Source organism: Phascolarctos cinereus, unplaced genomic scaffold (assembly GCF_003287225.1).
Source record: "Phascolarctos cinereus isolate Bilbo 61053 unplaced genomic scaffold, phaCin_HiC Scaffold_1;HRSCAF=81, whole genome shotgun sequence".
Classification (NCBI taxonomy): Eukaryota; Metazoa; Chordata; class Mammalia; order Diprotodontia; family Phascolarctidae; genus Phascolarctos; species Phascolarctos cinereus.
Genome location: NW_027555514.1, coordinates 145,775,796 through 145,796,249, shown reverse-complemented (window position 1 = coordinate 145,796,249; position 20,454 = coordinate 145,775,796). Strand labels below are relative to the sequence as shown.

General features: G+C 35.8%; 1 protein-coding gene and 1 non-coding gene across 2 annotated transcripts in view; both read right to left on the bottom strand.

Annotated features, from left to right (window-relative positions):
• Positions 1-20,454, bottom strand: part of FBXL13 (F-box and leucine rich repeat protein 13) — a 238,762-nt gene that overhangs the window by 48,996 nt on the left and 169,312 nt on the right. Inside the window, 1 exon segment of the mRNA XM_078149993.1 lies at positions 18,101-18,227. Coding sequence (XP_078006119.1) covers positions 18,101-18,227 — 127 coding nt within the window.
• LOC144455248 (U6 spliceosomal RNA) lies at positions 7,256-7,362 on the bottom strand. The gene has a single exon (XR_013483966.1). It is a non-coding gene; the product is annotated as a U6 spliceosomal RNA (small nuclear RNA).

Genomic DNA, 20,454 nt, shown 5'->3' with positions numbered 1-20,454 from the left:
TCTAAGAGCAAGGTTCTGAAGCAACATCTGTCTTTATTGTTGGGGGCCTGGTTTGGGAACTCACCAAAATAAACAAAAAGTAAGAACTTTTTCCAATTATTTTTATTTCAAGCTTTTTAAAAATTCTTTTTATCATTTAGTAAGATGTTTTCCTCAAAAGGCTGTGGTCTATGAATGTTATCTTACTGTCTTATTAAAATACTTCTGATGCATATTTATCAATTAACTTGGTGTCCCAAAGTACCTGTTAAAATACTTAAAAATGAGTTTATTATGCAAGTTAGTGTGGTTATTTTAGTTCTTTACAGACTAGGGCTCTCAGTCTCTTTGGCTGGTTTATCATCTCAACCATACCTCTTATGGATTTCTCAAGGCTCTAAGACTCCCTACTCTTCTCTCCCCCTCACTGACCAAATCAGCTCCCATGGGTTTAATTACTACCTCTATGTAGATGACATATGATTCTATATATTCAGTCCTATTCTTTTTTCTGAGCTTCAGTCTTTTATCACAAACTGCCTATTGGACATTTCAAACTGGTTATTTCAAGATTTCTTTTTTTAAAATAATGTCTTAATTTTTTCTCAATTACATGTTAAAAACAATTTTTAACATTAATTTTCATAATTTCTGAGTTCCAAATTTCCTCTCTCTCTACCTTCCTCCCTCCTTGAGAAGGCAAACACTTTGATATAGATTATAAACCTGCAGTCATGCAAACCTGAGACTTCTTAAACACATGTCTAAAATTGAATGTATCTTTTCCCCTAAATCCATCCCTTTTCCAAATTTCCCTATTTCTGTAGACAGCACTACCATTGTTGTGGTCTTCCAGCTTACTAACTGTAGTGTTATCCTTGATTCTTCATGGTCCCTTAAACCACATATCCAATTAACCGCCAAATCCTGTCATATATATCCTGCAACAAGTGGTGACAAACTCAAATAGAAATAGGTACCACTAATCTGTTCATAAGGATTTCTGTAGGTCACATCTTGACTTAGTTTTAAAATGTAATGTTATCTATGTTTTATTGTTTTTATTTATTTTATTGACTATTTCCCAATTCCATTTTAATTCAGTTCAGGCCACACTATATAGAGTATTGCTGGTGGGTAGTATGTTTGATACCTCAGATTTAGACCATCTCATATCAGGCCCTCTTCTCTATTCATCGCTAGCTACCACCTTAGTTTAGGCCCTCATCCCTTCTCATCTGGATTACTGTAGTATTTCTTAATTGTCTTTTTGGCCTCCAGTCTTTCCTCACTTCAGTCCATTCCTCCACACTACTATAAAAGTGATTTATCTTAAGCAAAGATCTGACAATTTTACCACACTATACTTAATAATAATATTAATAATAGTTGGAATTTATATAGCATTTCAAGTTTTACAAAGTGCTTTACAACTGTCACATTTTGTTTTCACTACCAAATCAATGCAAAATCAGAAGAAAAACTAGGAAAAATCTTTGCAACAAATTTCTGTAACAAATGTCTAATGTGTAAAATATCAGTAAAAATATATTATCAGCTCAAATCAGACTGAGTCAGGCAGCTGCAAATATTCACCCTTCAACTCAGAATAGAATTTTAAGAGGCTTTAATAGTCTTGTTGAGAGTAAAGAAATGCTACCATATGGTAATGTAAGTTTGAAAAAATCTGTCTGAACAGTTTTTAAAAGTCTTGAAAAGTACCACTTTTTTCTATTTTATTACCAGTAGGAAAAAAGATCCAATTGGAAATGGTTACAAATAGACTGAAAAATGACATTTAAATACTAGAATAGATCTGTGATCTAATCAGCTTAGGTATTCTCTGCACTGGTGCAGATTACAGCCCATTCTTGCCTTCTTATCCTGTGTGATTCTCTTTCGTGTTCTACCAAATATCTTCCAAAAAAGGATCCACTTACTATGATAAAGGGGCTTCCTACAAGTCTTTTTAGTTTTTCATGAATACCAGGGTAGCATTTGGGCAGTCCATCAAGTTGTTTTTCACTTTTGTTACATGACAGGCTTGCCCCCTTGCCAGTCTCTGGTAATATATCACTTCTTATGACTAGGTTATAATTGGAAATATGTGAAAGTTTATTTTTCCCTCACTTTTGTGTATCTTTTTTTGTCCTTTACATCACATGTAACTTTGACTCTTCAGAGACAATAGTGTTTCAAAATTCATATCCATCCATCATCACTGAGAAAGCATTTATGAGTTTTTGTTTTTGTAAAAAGATTAATTTTTGTTCCATGGTGAATTTTAGGGATCATTGAAAGCACTGCATGATTTCCTTGTTATAAGCCAGTTTACTCTTTGGCTCCAGTTTTATTCTATGCCCAAGTTATTGTCCATTTGCAATGCTTGTTCTAAATATATTTAATCCTGGTCTGCATCCCACTCTGGAAGTTAGAGTGCCTAGTAGAGTACCTGGGCCTTCAACAGCATCCAGCCAGGAAGTCAAGTACACATGGGACAACCAGGTCTACAATATGAGATGCTTACTGAAGTTAGGATAGGTAAGTGGTGACTATAACAGCCTGCAACATAGCAGAGGATCATAGACCTTAGACCTTGTGGACCTAGATGGACCTCAGAGACTATCCAACTGAAACCCTTCATTTTTTAAGATGAGGAAACTGAGGCCAAAGGTGAAGTGAATATAAGAGGTCACAGAAGGAGTGGTTCAAATTCGGGGATTCAAATCCAGGCTCTCAGAGCAGCTCCTGTTGCACACGATACAAAGAATTTGGGAGATGTATTTTTTTTCCTCTGAGGACTGTCTTAGATGTATCTCTGAATCTCTGAAGAAATGACTAGAAGAAAAAGAGAGGACTGGCAAATGGAGCAAACACTGAAAAAACTGGAAAATATATAAACGAACAGACCAAGGAGAGGCATAGAGAAAAATCTTCTATCATACTACATTGACTTTTCCTAGACATGAGGTTCTTCAAAAGGAGGCCCCTAAAAAAAGAAAAACAAACAAAAAAGGAGAAATAATGAAGGGGGGCAGAATCTTCATTTGGACTAATAGAAAAGAGTAGAGGAGAAAACAAAATTTTTGTCTTCTGGGAGTCCTACTATGTACAAGAAACATCAAATAAAAATGGAGTATTAAGTGTGACACCTATGAATGATAGGTTAGCTCTTAGAATGGCCTGTAAGTAGGAAAGAAATAAGAAAGGGGATGAAATGAATTAATACTTCTTGGAAAAGGGTAACACAAATCAATGTTATTAAAGAAAGCAGATGGTGAGAATATGAAGGGAATAGAGAAGATTCTGAACCTATACAGTTTTATCTAATCTGGAAAATAAAAGACTAGAGAAAAAGAAAGAATGAGAAAGTCATTATAAAAGTTAATTCAAGAAACTGGGAAAAGACAGGGTAATATGAGTCAGAGGAGAGTATATGGGAAGAGACTAGGATCATATTAATGTATGCAATGTTAATGTAACACACGCTGGCTTTAAAAGAAAAAAAGAAGGAAAAATCAATAAAAATAACTGAATGGAGGAAAACGGAGATTTAAAAAGTACAATTACATATAGAAATGTGTTAAATTCCAAGATAAAAGTAAATGACAGAATGGTTAAGAAAAAAAATACAATTTGTAGCATTCAAATATACATTTAAAAATAGATACATAAAGAGTGAAGAACATACACAGGAGCAAAATGCACTGTGTTGGAGAATTACAAGAAAGCAAGAATTACTATGGTGATCTCATATAATCCAACAATGTAAACTCAGGTTATCAAGAGAAACAGAAAACTATGTTGTGCTTAGAAGCACCATAGACAATGAAACATTATTAAACACACATGCACCAAATGGTGAAGTTTCTACATTTGTAAGGGAAAAACTAACTGAATTCCAGAAAGACATGGCTAGTAGTTGTTTGAGACTTTGGTAGGCATCTTCCTGAATTGTATGGATTGATCAGAGGCATAAACATAACGGAGCTCAACACAGTACTGGAAAAACTGATAGCATTGCACAAATGGGAATCGTAAAGTGTACATGTTTGCTGGCATCACATGGTACATTTGTGGGAGTATAGTAGGGCACAAAGAAGTTGTAAATGGATGTCACAAAAAGGCAGAAATGTTAAACCTGTCCTTTGCAATGAGGGTGGGATGGGAGGGAGATGATAGAAAGGGATATGGTATGAAAAGGATATGACAAAAAAAAAAGGAAAAAGTAGAAAGGAAAGAAAGAAAAGAAGGTCATTTTAAGACTCTTATCTTCTTCTTTAGCAGTGTTTCTCTCAAATGCTTCCATACAAAGACCTCCTAGGAGACCCTATTCCAAATCCTGTATTTCTGGTGGATCCTGAGATGGCTGTATATTGCATTACAGGGCTACTATAAGCAAACTGCTATCTAACCATACCTCCCTAAATCTTGTATTTCCAAAGTCCATTTTTTAAACCCAAGCACAAAGTTTTATATTTACTTCCATTCAATTTAATCTTATTAGCATAAAAGATAAAAACATACATGACCTCTATAGGACAACAATAAAAATATAACGACTTGATGACTTGTGTTCTAGCGTTACAATGAAGGGGGAAATAGCTCTCCCAGATTTGAAACTAAATTATATAGCATTCATTGTCAAAATGATTTGGTATAGTAGTTTCACAAAAATGACACCCCCCCAAAAAAAAAGAGAAAGAGAGAATGACAATTATTGGATGGGCTGCTAGAAAACACAAATGATAATGCATTGTTTATAGAGCTGTAAATTGGTCCAGCTTTTTCATAGAGCAATCTAGAACTACACCCCTAAAGTCAGTAAACTGGGAATACTTTTGAACCAACAATGTCAATACTAGGCCTATACCTAAAGGGATCAAAGAAAGAGGAAAAACAACCAATGTACAAAAATATCAGATTAGCTCTTTTTGTAGCAGCAAAGAACTGGAAACTAAGGGAGTATCCAACAATTGGGAAATGGCTAGACAGATTATAGTATATGAATGCAATGGAATATTGTTGTGCCATAAGCAATTATGAGATGGATGGTGGGCAGAGCCAAGATGGTGGAGTGAAAGCAGTGACTTGCTTGAACTCTCCCCCAAACCCCTCCAAATACCAATAAAAATGGCTCTAAACAAAATCTAGAGCAGCAGAACCCACAAAAAACACAGAGTAAAACAAATTTGCAGCCCAAGACAACCTGGATGGTTGATGGGAAAGGTCTGTTGCACCGGGCCGGGAGAGGAGCACAGTTCAGCATGGGCTGCGGGCAAAGATGGGACCTCAGTGTACCTGCAGCAGGCCTTAAGGGACTGAATTACTAGCAGCTGTGTTGGTTTCCAGACTTCTCAACCCACAAACACCAAAGACAACTTAAAAGGTCAGTAGGAAAGGTCTATTTTCCACGGTAAGAGAGGAGCTCAATTCGGCCCCAGTCCTGGCACAGCCCCAGGGCAGCAGCAGCTTCTGGAGCTCTCGGTTCACAAATGGTGGGGGTATCAAGCAGCTGATCAGAGGGGGATTGCAAGGATCTCTTTGCTGGTATAGAGGCAGGATTCTCTTGCTTTGCCCATGCTTGAGTCTGGGTGGCAGTCCTGGGGCGAGGAGGAGTGCTGGCGTGGTGGAGGGCGAATCCTCCTCACAGTTCCAAGGCAGAAAAGAGTGCTTGTGGTCACTCACAGGCCACAGAACAGACCAGGAAAGGAGTAAACACCTCACCTTTGATCATACCACATTGGAAGAACCGAAAATTTACAGGTCCCTAGAAGTATCTCTGAAAACAGTTGCAAAAAACCACAGTACATCGTCCACACTGGAAGCAGACCCCTACCTCAAAGAGTTTAAAAGTCGAAAATTGGCTGGGAACATGAGCAAACAGCACAAAAAAAAGTTCAAACCATAGAATATGAGGTGAGAAGGAATAGAAGGTGAGAGAGAATGAGTGAATCTTATTATCATCAGATTTGGCTTAAGGAGGGAGTAACATACACACTCAATTGGGTATGGAAATCTATCTTACCCTACAGGAAAATAGGGGGAAAGGAGTTAAGGAAGGGGGAGGGAGATGGAAGGGCAGATTGGGGGAGGGGGTAACCAGAAGCAAACACTTTTGAGGAGGGACAGGGTCAAAGGAGAGAATCGAATAAACAGGGGAGGGATGGGATAAAGGGAAACAGAGTTAGTTTTTCACAACATGACTAATATGGATGTGTTTTGCATGACTATATATATATATATATATAATATATATATATATATATTATATATATATATAATATATATTATATATATATATATATAACCTGTATTGAGTTGCTTGCCTTCTCAAGTGAGGGTAGGTGGGGAGGGAGGAAGGGAGAGAATTTGGAACCCAAAGTTTTAAAAACAAATGTTAAAAATTGTTTTTACATGCAACTGGGAAATAAGATATACAGGCAATGGGGTATAGAACTCTATCTTGCCCTACAGGAAAATAGAAGAGGAAGGAGATAAAAGAAGGGAGGGTAATGGAAGAGAGGAAAGATTAGGGAAAGGGATATTAAGAATGCACACCATCTTGGGGTAAGGGGAGGGGAGAGATGGGGAGAAAATTTGGAACTCAAAATCCTATGGAACTGAATGTTGAAAATCAGGAATAAATTGATTAATTTAAAAAAAGAAATTATGTGATGGGCAATATCAGAGAAATCTGGGACTACCTGTATGAATTAATGTCAATTAAAGTGAACAGAATTAGGAGAATAATTTTATGCAATAACAACAATACTCTCAGGACAAACAACATTTGAAAGACCTAACTCTGATCAGTGCAATGACTGATGATTCCAGAGAACTAATGATGAAGCATACTATCCATCTACTGATAGAAAAGCAATGAACCCAAAATGTAGAATATAAGGCATATATTTTCAAGCATGGCTAATGTAGGAATTTATTTTACGTGACTATGCATATTTGTTATAAATTCTGTGTTTTTCTATTTTTTTCCCAGTGGGGTAGGATGAAGGGAGAAAGAGATTTAGTAGGAAAAGGATACGGCAAAAAATTTAAAAAAAAAAAACAAGAAAAGAAAGAGGGAATGGAAAAGCAGAAAGGAAAAAAAGAAAAGAAGGCCATTTAATCATCTTTTGTTTTAAATATACAAAAGAGAACAGAAGGAATCACAGACAAGTAGGACAACCTTGAATGATTGTATTTTTTTTTTTAGCTTCATTGGGTTCTTTGCCTAATTTTTCTTTTCTTTTCTCCCCCCACTTAATAGTATTTTAAAAATGCAGAATGTTTCACAAATTTGTGTGTCATCCTTGTGCAGGTGCCATGCTAATCTTCTCTGTATTGTTCCAATTTTGGTATAAATGCTGCTGAAGCAAGCACATGATTGTATATTTAAAAGAAAAAAATAAGCCATACTTAAGAGATTCACCATTGTATGTATAATTTTAAAAAAAAGTGGGTACTTTAAAAAACTTGAATAGCTTAGTGGAATAGCCTCGATCAGCAAGAATATAAAATGATCAAACTTTCAATCTTTGATAAACTTAAGAACATAAAACTGCATGAGGAAGGCCTCTCTGTTCAACAAGAACTGCTAGAAAAATTAGGAAATAGTTGAGAACATCAGCATTATATCAAATGCCACAATAAATTTCAGATAGATGCACAATCTCAATACAAAGTATTATATTATATAAAAAGTAGAACAAAATGGTAGGAGGTATATTTTATAACCATATCCAGAGAGATAATTTTTAACCAAATCAAGATTAGGGAACTCAAATGAGAAAGTAGATAATTTTAGCTATACAAAATTTAAAAGCTTTTGCTTTTAAATCACACAATTGCACAAAATCAATGTGGCTAGAATAAGAAAAGTGGTCAATTTAAAAAACAATTACATCAACTATCTCTAATGAAAGTCTTATGTCTAAGATTTATGAGGAATTTACAAAAAGGGTAATTCCCTAATAGATAAATAGTTAAAGGATATGAACAAATGTTCTCAGAAGAATTTCAAACTATTAACAAACATATGTAAAGATTACTCCCAATTAATAATATTTAGAGAAATGCAAATGGAAGCAACTCTAAAGTTTCACTTCATACTCAGCAACAAGGCAGATATGACCAAGGATGAAATAGTCAATATGTGTAGGGTTGCATGAAGATAAGCACTGACCAAACTACTTTTGAAAGTGATTTGAAATTATGTTAAAAAGAAGTCACATACTTGTTCATACCCTTTGACCTAGAGATTCCATGCTGGGCACATCGCTACTATTCTCCACACCAACAAAGTCAAAAATAGGAATCAGGTACAATATACACCAGCATCTCTTGTGGCAAAAACAAAAACAACCTGTAAACAAAATAGGTCCCCACAGAATGCAGAATGGTCAGGCAAATTATGATATATGAATATAATGAAATATTATTATGCATTTAAAATGACAATTGTGAAAATTTCAAGGAATATAGGAATATATCTGTATGGACTAACAGCAGATTGAGGTAGAACTAGGAAAACAATAAACACCACAATACATATGCATGTATATACTACTATGCATGTGACTATAATCATGCACTTAAAAAACCCTCACTGAAATGAAGTCAAATACAGAGCAATTGCAATGACTAATTGTGGCCCTGGAGAAGAGTTGAAGAATTTTCATTGGAATGATGGGGCAGACCATATGCCATCAGATATGGCTGTTGTTAGTTTTGCTAAACAACATTTCTTTATTACAAGAGAAGAAATATATCAAAACTGAAAAGGGTTTATACATTGCTGATGAAGACAAAACTAAGGCATTAGGAGTCATTTTGCCCAATAATATGCCAATAAATTTAATAATTTAAATGAAAGGGAACAAAACTTACAACAATATAACCTGCACAGATTAACAGAAGAGGAAATAGAATATTTAAATAAACCTATTTTTAGAAAAAAGAATTGAACAGAAATTTTAGAAAGAAATTGAGCTTCCTAAGAAAGAGGCATCAGGACCAGATGGATTTACAAGTGAAGTCTAGCAAATATTTAAATATCAACTAATTTCAATATCAAACAAATTATTTGGAATAGGGCAAAGCAGGAGTCCTACCAACCTTCTTTTATGAAATAAATATGGGGCTGATACCTAAACCAGGAAGAGCAAAATCAGAGAAAGAAAATTATAGACCAATTTCACTAATGAATATGGATGTAAAAATCCTAAATAAAATACTAACTAGGAGACTACAGCAATATACCACAAAGAATAAACATTGTGATCACAGAGATTTATGCCAGGAATTCAGGGCTGGTTCAATATAAGGAAACAATTATTAACACAATTGATTATATCAATAACAAAAGCAAAAAAAATGCTCTAAATCATTATTAATTAGAAAAATGCAAGTTAAAACAACACTGAGGTACCATCTCACAACTGATTGGCTAAACTGACAGAAGGGGAAAATGACAAATGCTGGAGGGGATGTGGAAAAACTGGGACACTAATACACTGTTAGTGAAATTGTGAACTGATCCAACTATTTTGGACAGCAATCTGGAATTATACCCAAAAAGTTACAAACTGTGTATACCCTGTGACCCAGCAAAACCACTATTAGGTTTGTTTCCCAAGGTGATCAGGGAAAATGTGAAAGAACCTATGTGTTCTAAAATATTTATAGCAGCCCTCTTTGTGGAAGCAAAGAACTGGAAATTGAGGGCATGTCCATCATTTGGGGAATGGTTGAGTAAATTGTGTTATATTGTTGTGATGGACTACTGTTATGCTATAAGAAATGGCAAGCAGGCTGATTTTACAGCAACATGGAAAGACTTACATGACATAATGCTGAATAAAACAAGCAGAACCAAGAGAATGTTGTATATAGTGACAGCAACACTGCTGAAAGCGTAACTGTGAATGACTAAGCCATTCTGAGTAATATGAATATTTAAATCAACTACAAAGGACCTATGAAGGAAAATGCTATCTACCTCCAGAGAAAGAACTAATATGTTGAAGTATGTATTGAATGGTTCCACATATATACCTATGTCAAATGTTGGCCTTCTCTAATGTGGGATTGGGAGGGATGGAGAGAGACAACTTGGAGCTCAAAATTGAACAAAAAATAAATTAATTAAATAAATATTTTAAAAAGAAAGATTTTGGAACTCTGATCAGTATAATTCAGAAGATTCATAATGAAATATTCTACTGACCTCCTCTTCTGACTGATGGAGAGGTGAATGACAGAGTGCAGAACGAGATATGTATATTTTTTGGACATGGCCAGTTTGAGGATTTATTTTGCTCAACTATACATGTTTGTAACAGGGTTTTATTTTCCTTCTTCCTCAATTAGAGGAAGGAGTGGTGGTGAGAGGCAGAGGTTTTGGCTAATTAAAAAAATTAAATTTAGTTTAAAAAAAGGGAAAGCCTTGCACTTATTATGGATATGGTTATATAAAAAAATGACTGTGATGTAAAACAAAAGGCATCAATAAAAAAGTAAGTAGAACCAAGAGAATATATGCAAATGACAATAATACAAATGAAAACAACACTGCTACTCTACTCAGATGAATTGTGATCAAAGTTTTCAGTCCCAGAGAACAAATGATGAACACTCGTAGGATGCAGTCATTTTGTCAGCTGATTTTGCTTAACAGTTTTTGTTACAAGGAGGGAATAATTGAAAAGGGGTACATTGGAAAATTAATTTGTTGTTTAAAAAAAAAACCACCATCACCAGCAAAATGTATCTATAGAACTTTCTTTAAAAAGTTATGAAGATGACCCTCTAGGCTTAGGAGAAGACAAAAGAATGAGATTTCACAAGGATGTCTATTCCCTGAATACTTCATTTAAAAACAGCAAAGCAAAAACTTCCAGAAATCTTTGCAAGATCACTTTTTAAAAAGAGCAAACCAGAGTCCTAACATAATGCAAAGAATTATCAATAAAAGGAGCTAAGAAAAAAAGCAAGAGGAAAAATATGCTTTAACAATAGCTACAATAGTATTAGAGACAAAGCTATATTTTTGACACAATAAAAGAGATAATAAACATACTAGAGTGATTAAAAGAGAAATAAAATTAGTAAATTAAAAAAAATAGTAAATGCCTCATGAAACGAAACAAAGAAGCAATTGAGTGCCACTAGAGAAACTCAGGACATATGACAAGGGTCAGCAATTTAGAAATATCTATGGAAAAGATAACAAAGCAAAAGATTTCATGGGGGGAAAAAAACTGTATTTTTACCCTGATACAGAGGTAGAAATGACAGAAGCAGGTAAAAAAAATGCCAAGATCTCTCATTTTGGAAAAAATGCAGAAGAAAGTAAAAGAGCTGGTTGACAGAGCACTGAGAAAAATTGTAAGTTTCCCAAAAACTGTGAAGAGAACTTAGATGTTATATGCCATCATAGTCTTCATTAGTTTTGGGAGTTGACATAGCATACTGTTGACTCTTAACATCTACTAAATCTCTGAATCTTCCTTCCAAAGAACTACTATCTATTCATGATTCCCTCATTTTGTACTTGTGAAATTGGTTTTGCTTCCACGTGTAAGAAATTACATTTATCTCTACCAAGTTCCATCTTGTTAGTTTTGTCTCATCATTTTGGCCACTCAATATTGTTTTTAGAACCTGACTCTCACAACTCTATTAGCTATGATTTACAGTTTTGGATCATTTACAAATTTGATAATCACCATCTCTGCCTTTACCTAAATCACTTATAAAGATGTTAAAAGCAGAAGGCCAAGCAAAGAGACTGACTTCCAAGTTAAACTGTTAAGAACAACTGTTTGGTTCTGGTCACTTAAAGAGTTATGAATCCAATTATTTGGATTTCCTCTTAAGTTAATATATTAACTATTTTTCAGATCTGGTCATTGAACCAGTTCTGAGTCTGACTATTTGCACTGTGATAGAGTCACACAGGAACCTAAATTCAGAGCTAGAAGGAATCTCAGAGGTCATCTAATCCAATCTTTTAATTTTTCAGATGAGAGAAGTCAAGTGACTTCCCTAAGGTCACAGAGCTAGCAAGTGGATGATTCTGGATTTGAACCCTAATTCTGAGCTCCTCTGACACTTTATCTAGTGCTCTTTTTCCCTTCACTGAATCACTGATGCTTCCTCTTCCCCTCTCCCATCTTCACTTCTTTTCCATTTCAGGGAGCAGACAATATTCTCCACACACAGCATCACCTACCAATTATTTTTGAAGCTGAAGATAAATGCTGGCACTACCTTCCATTGTCAACATTCAGCCCTGCCCCACAAATGCCAGCATGAGCAGGTGTCTGTGTCTGCAGGCACAGATCATCTCAAGAAGACATGAGGATAAGTAAAGGAGGAGCAAGCCTGAAGGCCTTCATACCATTGCAGCAGAAGCCCATTTCCCAGAACCCAAGTTAAGTGTTTCACAGGTGATTCAACCTACTCTTTATTTGTGACTCCCTGCTGCTGTTCACCTGTTCTTGACTTTCATTCTCCTTCCATTCAATTCCTCAACATTTACTAAGTGTCTGCTTTATGAAAGGATCTGCTATGCTAAGGCTTAGGGATTCAAAGACGAAATGAAAAACAGGCTCTACCATCAAGGAGTCTATATTTTAATGAGATGTTACAACATTTACACATGTAACTCATGCCCCATGACCCCTCAAACTCTGGATTTTACAGGGATCTGTGGGATGACCCAAAAGATCATTCTCTCTTTGGCTTTTATTGCCTCAATTGACTCTGGGGAAATCACCAAAGTTGGCCTGTATCTAGCTCCTCACAGGAGTGGGTAAAAGATTTCTTTCTCCAGATTTTTTTTAAAAAGAGTAGTATCTGGTATAGGACTTTATTTCATCCTACCAAAAATGTAGAAGATTCACAAGAGCCCATAACAAACGTAGAAAACAAAGGGAATCCAAATAATCCCATAAAAATCAACACAATTCTCCCTCCCACTCCAGTAAACCTCATTTTTCCAGGGTCCCATACAGTCCCCCCTGGATTCACAGTGCTGTTCTGTGGCTTGGGCTTCTCTCCCTCAAAGGGAAACACATTTTAGGCTTGTTAGGTAGGCAATCTTCTTCCCATCAGACCCATACTGTGTGAATAATTTATAGAATAGGGGTGAATAAAGTCCAGGGTTTGTTTGGTTTTTGTTTTCTCATCTATGGCATGGTTTAGTCCCTTTCTACACCCCTTTCTCAAGGGAGGGTAGGGGTATGGGAAGAGCAATTCTCTTTTCCTTTCAAGAGTCATGATACTCAAGAAGTCCCCCTTCTCTGAATAGAAGGCTAGATCTCCGTGGTAACTTGGTATTACTTGCAAGACCAGTCTAAAGCTAGTCTGCCCAAGATATCACCCTTTTCCGGTTAGAAGCTTATTTAATGGGATCATATTGCCTAGGAAATCCTCCTTCTTTGATTAGAAGGTCAGGTTCCAGGAACTTCAAACCTGAGGTTTCTTACAAGGCAACGCCTGAATCTGATACTGCCTAAGAAATAGCTTCTTGAACCATGTGGACAAGCACATGTAGCTCTTCATTTGCTTTTACTGAAAGGCTTTAGTGAAGCAGGAAGAACCCTCCTACTCCTATGCGTACATATGCTCTCAGAATCTTTCCAGAAGAAAAGCCAGAAGAGGTGAAAAAGATTCAGTCTTTGATGAAGATTCCTTTTATTGACCAACAGACAGGCATAGCTCCTCCGATAAGAATCCATCCTCTCAAGAGTCCAAGCCAACCAATTCATCTTGGGAGAAGCTCCAATCCCTGAAACCATCTTCTAGGAGGTACCAAGTGGGGAATGTCCAGACTCTCTTTAAAGAAATGGAAGTGAAAGGTCTAGACAAAATTTTACCTCCCTATGAGCTCAAATTGGCCAGGGAATAAACTCCCTTGATCAAAGCTTTACAAAAACACAAGAACCCACACAAAAGTTACAGCTTCTCTGCATTCTCATCAAACTGATTATGGAACTCACAGGATCAATTCCCTACACACAAATAAGTAAATATAATTTAATATGAGAAGGGAAAGGGAGTACTAACAACTAGGGGCAATAAAGGAAGGTTTCCCACAGGAAATGGTGCCTGAGATGGGCCTGGAAGGAAGGATGGATTCTAAGAAGATGACCCTTGCAAGCTGTTACCTAGAATGACTGAGGAAAAACATTTTTTCTTATTTTATATTTAGTACTACCACTGAAAACCTAGTAAATATGGAATTATAGAATAGATATTATATATTCTTTGGTGACAATTCAATCTAAAATATCTGTGTTACCAAACTTGAACTAGAATAATACTTGAACTTTACTGAACTTTTACCATGATTATGTTAATTTAATAACTTCCATAAAACAAAATCAAAAGCTCTTGATTTTTAATTTAATGTTTATTTAATTCACCAATATATGAAGGAAGCAAAATGTAGTCATTACCTCCTCTAATTACTTTAACCACTTGCAATCACATATATTATTACAAATACGTCCTTTGTTTTTGCAAAAACTGCTGACAATATAAATTTTACAACTGCTGCCCCTTCTGTATGATATATTATCCATTCCTAGAGTCACTACTAATGAGGCTTATGGCTAGATTCATTAAATATGGCCAATAATAACATTTTTTATTGCCAGTTCAAAATATTACAATTCTTCTTGATGGTAAATTTCAACATTATTCATCTTGCTTGTGGGAAGAGGAAAAACTGATGCAAAAACATTGTAGTATCAGCAAAATATTTTTGATGTCAGCAAGTACTATGTGTCTGAGATATTAGTAGAGAAGATAAATGTTTTCTTAATGGTGACTGAAGCAGGAGAGCAAATTGAAAGATTAATTGAGAGAGTAAACGAATGTAACTGCCAGACTAATTGCTTTACTTTGAGAGATTTCACTTCTAAAAGATTCTTCTTATTAGCAAGAAAGCAGTAGTATTTGTCCCATGAGAACAACAAATAGGCAACAGACGTAAAGACTATACCAGCCCCTTTCCCATTCTAAGGCTGTCTACAGGCGGCAGATAAAATGAAGGAAAAGATTAGCTTCTGGGCTAGTATTTGTAAGACAGCCCATTCTTTTTTTTTAAGCTTAATTAAATTTTCATAATGTCAATTTCAAGTAGACAAAGGTAAGAAATTTAAATAGTTGATTATATATCCCTACAATATAACCGGCTAAATTAATCAAGGTATCAAACATCCTGTTATCTTTATAATAAAACATATTTTAAAAGTTGACTGTCCTAAATATATATAATATTATTTACATAGCTATCATAATTGTTCATAACTTGTACATATTAATTTTATATTCATATATTTTAAATAATCTTAATTCTCAAAAGTCTAATTAATAATTAATCTAATATTGTACAATTATATACAAAAATAATAAGAGGGCAACATCCATATTGAAGTTTCTTATATTATAGTGAGAAAATTTTTCCTTTTAAAGGTAGCATATGCACACCATTTAGTGAACATAAATGAACATATTCTGATTATAATGCATGGATTGCAATTTGCATTGTTAGAAGGAACTCCTGAACTGAGGAGATCAAAGATCCATCTAAGTATTTGAGTATTAACACTTCATTCAACTGACATCACTGAGGAATGAAATGTTTCAAATAAGTGAACGTCATAGATAATTTAAGCTTTCTGTTTTAAACACTCCTTTTTTGAGTGTGTTGGGTAGGACAGCAAGAACATTTTTGGTTTCTAAAATATACTAAATATTTTCTTGCTTTATGAAACAATATATACTGAAAGCAATTAAACTTTTTCTTGTGGATTCAGTGTCTTCATTACAAATATCAGTCAAAGAATTGTGATACAGGACAGAAATGCCCTACTAAACTATTGAGGTATGTAGTGACATTTGCTCTTACCACAGATGATCTCAGACTTCTGTACATTCATGGTGTTTCTGGTTTTGTTGCTGTTGTTTTTAAATAATTCTTTTGTCCCCTTTCCTGGTGTCATTTTACATTGCTCTCAGCATTTCTGTCAAGATCTGTCCTTACTTTCCACCTATGTATTTCCTTTCAACAGATACAACTAATCCCCATGCTTGTATATTAGCTATAGTAAGTCCTATGAGTGCACTCTACTCCAGCAGGCAATACAGAGTAGCATTTTGGTATTTGCTTCACATTCAAAGTCTCCTTAGTGCTAATACCTCCTATTTGTTCTCCAGTTTCCCTTGTCCTGGCACTTTGGCTCTCTGAGTCTACATCCTGCTTGGTATCTATGTTCTTTTAGTTTTTCTTTGGCTTCCATCCTCCACTGTTTTCTATCCTTAAATAGTCATATGTGACCTGACTTTAGTTTAAGACAGCACATTCTATGTGGCAGCTAGGTGGTGCAGTAGATAGAGCACCAGCCCCTGAGTCAGGAGGACCTGAGTTCAAGTCCAGTCTCAGACACATAATATTTCCTAGCTGTGTGACTTAACCCCAACTGCCTCACAAAAAAAAAAAGAAGAAGAAGACAGCCTATTCTAATGCCACTGTGGAGCTCAGTTTCTTAGGAGAGATCACTAGTGATCCAGTTTTTTAAAAAAATCTTGCTGGTAGAACAGTCAAGCACTAGGAATATTTTCAGGAGTAGACTTCCCTTTGCATCCCTATATTACTCAGTACTGTATTCATGTGTCTGGTATTCCACACTAGATCAGTATAGCTAAGAGCAGGGTGATAACGAATCTGTGTTATAAGGTTAGTAACAGGTCTCTCTTATTTCAATTCTGCCTGTGTCAAAGGTTGCAAGACCCTGACTGACAGAGAATTTGGGAGCCTGTACACTTCTCTTCCAATACAATCAATCTCAAGACTTCCAATACAATCAATCTCAAACACTAGCCATTTTCTACTTACCTACCTAAAGCCTTAGTACTGAAACTAAAAATTTTTAGGAGGGAGTTCCATTTAGAGTTTCTCCATCCATTCTGGCAAGAGGCAGAACACAGGTAGAGTGACAGGATAGCACCTATAGTTATGGAAGGAAGTAAGGGAAGGGAAAGAAGGCATTCTGACACAGATTTCTTTTTACTTTCTTCTACTCTGAAGAATACGATTCCAACACAAGTATCAGAGTGTTCAGGATTCCCCTTCCTTTAATATGTATACTTTTGTTTCAAGGAATACAGAGTAACTTACTAGAATTCTAGAACCAAAACTTTGGAATCAAATGGAGTCTAAGGTAATGTTATAGAACACTACTTCTATGTAGAAAATACACTCAAACATTAAAAGGCCAGGGATGTTAATCAAGGATACTGAATCAGTTGCAAATCAGTATTCCCTGAGGTCCATTCCCATTAACCCTAAAAAGGAAGCCCCCATTCAGTATGACCCACAGTGAACCTCAGTTTCCTACAATCTGAAGAATGCTTGTAACTACTGATATCAAAAGTGGGGTGGTGGTAGACAGGATACTGTTTCATCATTGAACCACACAAAAGTTCCTCTCAAGGAAGAGATTTTTATACTCCAAAAGGATTGTGGGATAGAAGAACAGAATTAATGCCCTTATGACTTTTCCTAGAACAGTCTTGTATGAGATAACTTACAGGGGAAGAAAGAAGACAGGTATGACATGAGACATCTTGTTTTGGGAAGAGGTTTGCAGGACAGAAGAATGAATGATACTTACCTGATAGACTGGGGGATTGTGTACTCAAATCTTACAAGTGGATTATAGACTCAAACCTGTCAGTCCATTACCTACTAATCTCCTGTACTCTATAACAAACATATCATCTGCCCATTCACAATTTTGTTCTTAAGATTCATATCTGAACATATCTGAACATATCTGAACTCCCTTCCATTAGAAAGTTTTTCTAGAATTTTGTAGCATTTTACTACCTCAAAGAAATATCTACTGATTAATATAAATTCATGTTCCAATAACCCAGAAACAAAATTACTAAATTTGCCCTTTTAACTCAAATTTTTAAAGCAAATGAATGTCTATTTTTAAAAGTTTTCCAATTAGCAACAGATTATGAGTTTAATATGGGACATAGAGAAATAATTTTAGAGAACTGAGTTCAGTTTTTAGCAAAACTTTTTTTTTCTCTTTACCTCATCAGTGCTGGCTGTTACAGAAAGATCAATTGAAATCAAGTTGGGAAGCTGTGTAATGAACTCAATCCCACAATCAGTCAACTGTGTACAATTACATAAATTCAAGTAGGTAAGACTACAACACCTAAAAAATAAATAAACACATTCCCAGTAAATTTTGGCTTTTTGTTGTACTGTTGAGAGTAGGGTTTTTTTGGCAAACTTAAAAAGGAAAAAAAAAACCCTACTCTCAATGAAATGATTTTTCAATTTTTCAATGAAGAAATATGAAGAAGCAAAACACAGAAAATTATATACAACTCAGAAATTTAAAACTGAGGAAGAGGGGAGGGTTTTTTTTTTTTACATTTTAAGTTCACTTTCATATTTTGTCAGCTCTTCCCATAAGATAAAAAACCCACAATGTGTTAGTCAGGAATTATTAAGTAAAGGGGATATAGTTGTGTGCCCTAGACTGCAAAGGCACAGACCTGCCAGCACCTGCCAATTATATCCTGAGTCTTTTTGGAAAGCATTGAGACTTTCTCATATAGCTAGTGGCAAAAACTAGTCTCTGGGTATACAAAGGAAGGAAGATGAACTGAGAACTTCTATCAGTGTTGAAGTAAGTATATAGAACACCATGATTGAGAGGGAGAGAACAGTAGTTCTGGGAGAGTGGGAGCCCTAGACATTTATGAGAGATACGCAGTAGGAGCGATGAGTCTGTGAATGGTGGGAAGAGAGGAAGTGAGAGAGGGAGTGAGTTGAGATGCATACTCAGAGGAACAGATTTACTATCAGGTAAGGTTGCGGTTCTACAGGCCAGAGGGTGTTCTGGGACTCAGTACAGTGAGTACATGTGGCAGGTGAATGGTTGTGTTTCGGGTCCCAGTAGGTCCTAAACAGTAATACCACGGTGGAAGGCTCATGGTGAGAAAGTCCACTTAGATTCCATATATGAATGGCAAGTGTCTGAGCTCCTGTGTTCTCCACAAAGGGATAAAGGAATGTGCCTGGAGTGAACAAGAAATCTAGGGAAGAAATGAGATCAGTGTGACTGTGTAAAAGAAGTCCCTAACACCATTTATGATGTCTAGTGACCACAAAGGACATATAATAAGATTTGTGTGCTGGTCTATCACATTGCTGATTTTTGCAATAATAACTGATACATACATAACTAATTCAGATTTTCAAAGAATTTTCTTCCCATGAATCCATCAGGTGGGTCATGTAAATTAATGGAGCCCTTCCCTGGCTCCCATCCCAAGCTCCCACCTGGTCCTCCAGGAGCAGGCAGGCACATGTTTGGGGAGGAGGTGAGGGGAAGGACCCTACTCCCATTGTATATTCTCTGCCCACTTCTTGTGGACAATGTCAGATCTCTAGGCAGGGCTGGAAGAAGGCCCATTCACCCAAGTATTACTTTTTTCATTTTACAGATGAGAATACTTAGGTTCAAAAAATGCTCTAATATGGTAGCTAGTAAACATCAAAGATGGGACTCCAATCCAAATTCTATAACTTTACAACATACCTTACATCCTCCTACAATTGAAGGCTTGTGAATTTTGAACACACAAGCCATAAGAAGGACCAAAGGAAAGAGACCAGGTGAAACATTTCAATCTTCAATAAACTGCCCTTCAACGACAACAACAGATTTATCTCATAGAGGCAGATGTGGCACAATGGATAGAGCACTGGATTTAGAATCAGGAACATCTGAGTTCAAATAGGGCCTCCTATATTTACCAGTTGCATAATCATAGTCAAGTCACTTAAACTCTGTTGGTCCATTATTAATTGTAAAATGGAAATAATAATAGCATCTCCCTCCCAGCGTTGTTGTGAGGATTAAATGAGAAAATATTTATAAAAAAGCACTTAGCACAATGCCTGGTACATAGTAAGCACTATATAATGGTATATTCCCTTCCCTTCATAGGAACAAGCATTTTTTAGTGTCATATAGATCAACACTAGGTTATAGAATCATAGGTTTTAGAAATGGAATGGGCCTCAGAGATAGAACATCTTATTCTAATCTTTTCCTTTACCAGATAAGAGACCTGAGACCCAGGGAGGTTGTGATTTATCTAGGGTCACAAAGGAAGTAAATGGCAAAACTGGACGCCACATCCACCACAGGAAACCAAATGGTTTACATGACCATTAATTTCAGTAATATATGTGCTGGCTTCTAGGAACTACCTTCTAAGGTACGCAAGTTTTGGGCAACATTGTTAGGACATTCTGTTGGAAAGAAAAATACATCCTCCCACACATTCTGCATGTCTGAACCATGTATAATTCATTTTAAGGAAATGAATATATTGCTCTTAGCTGGATTTGATTCAGCTCCCACA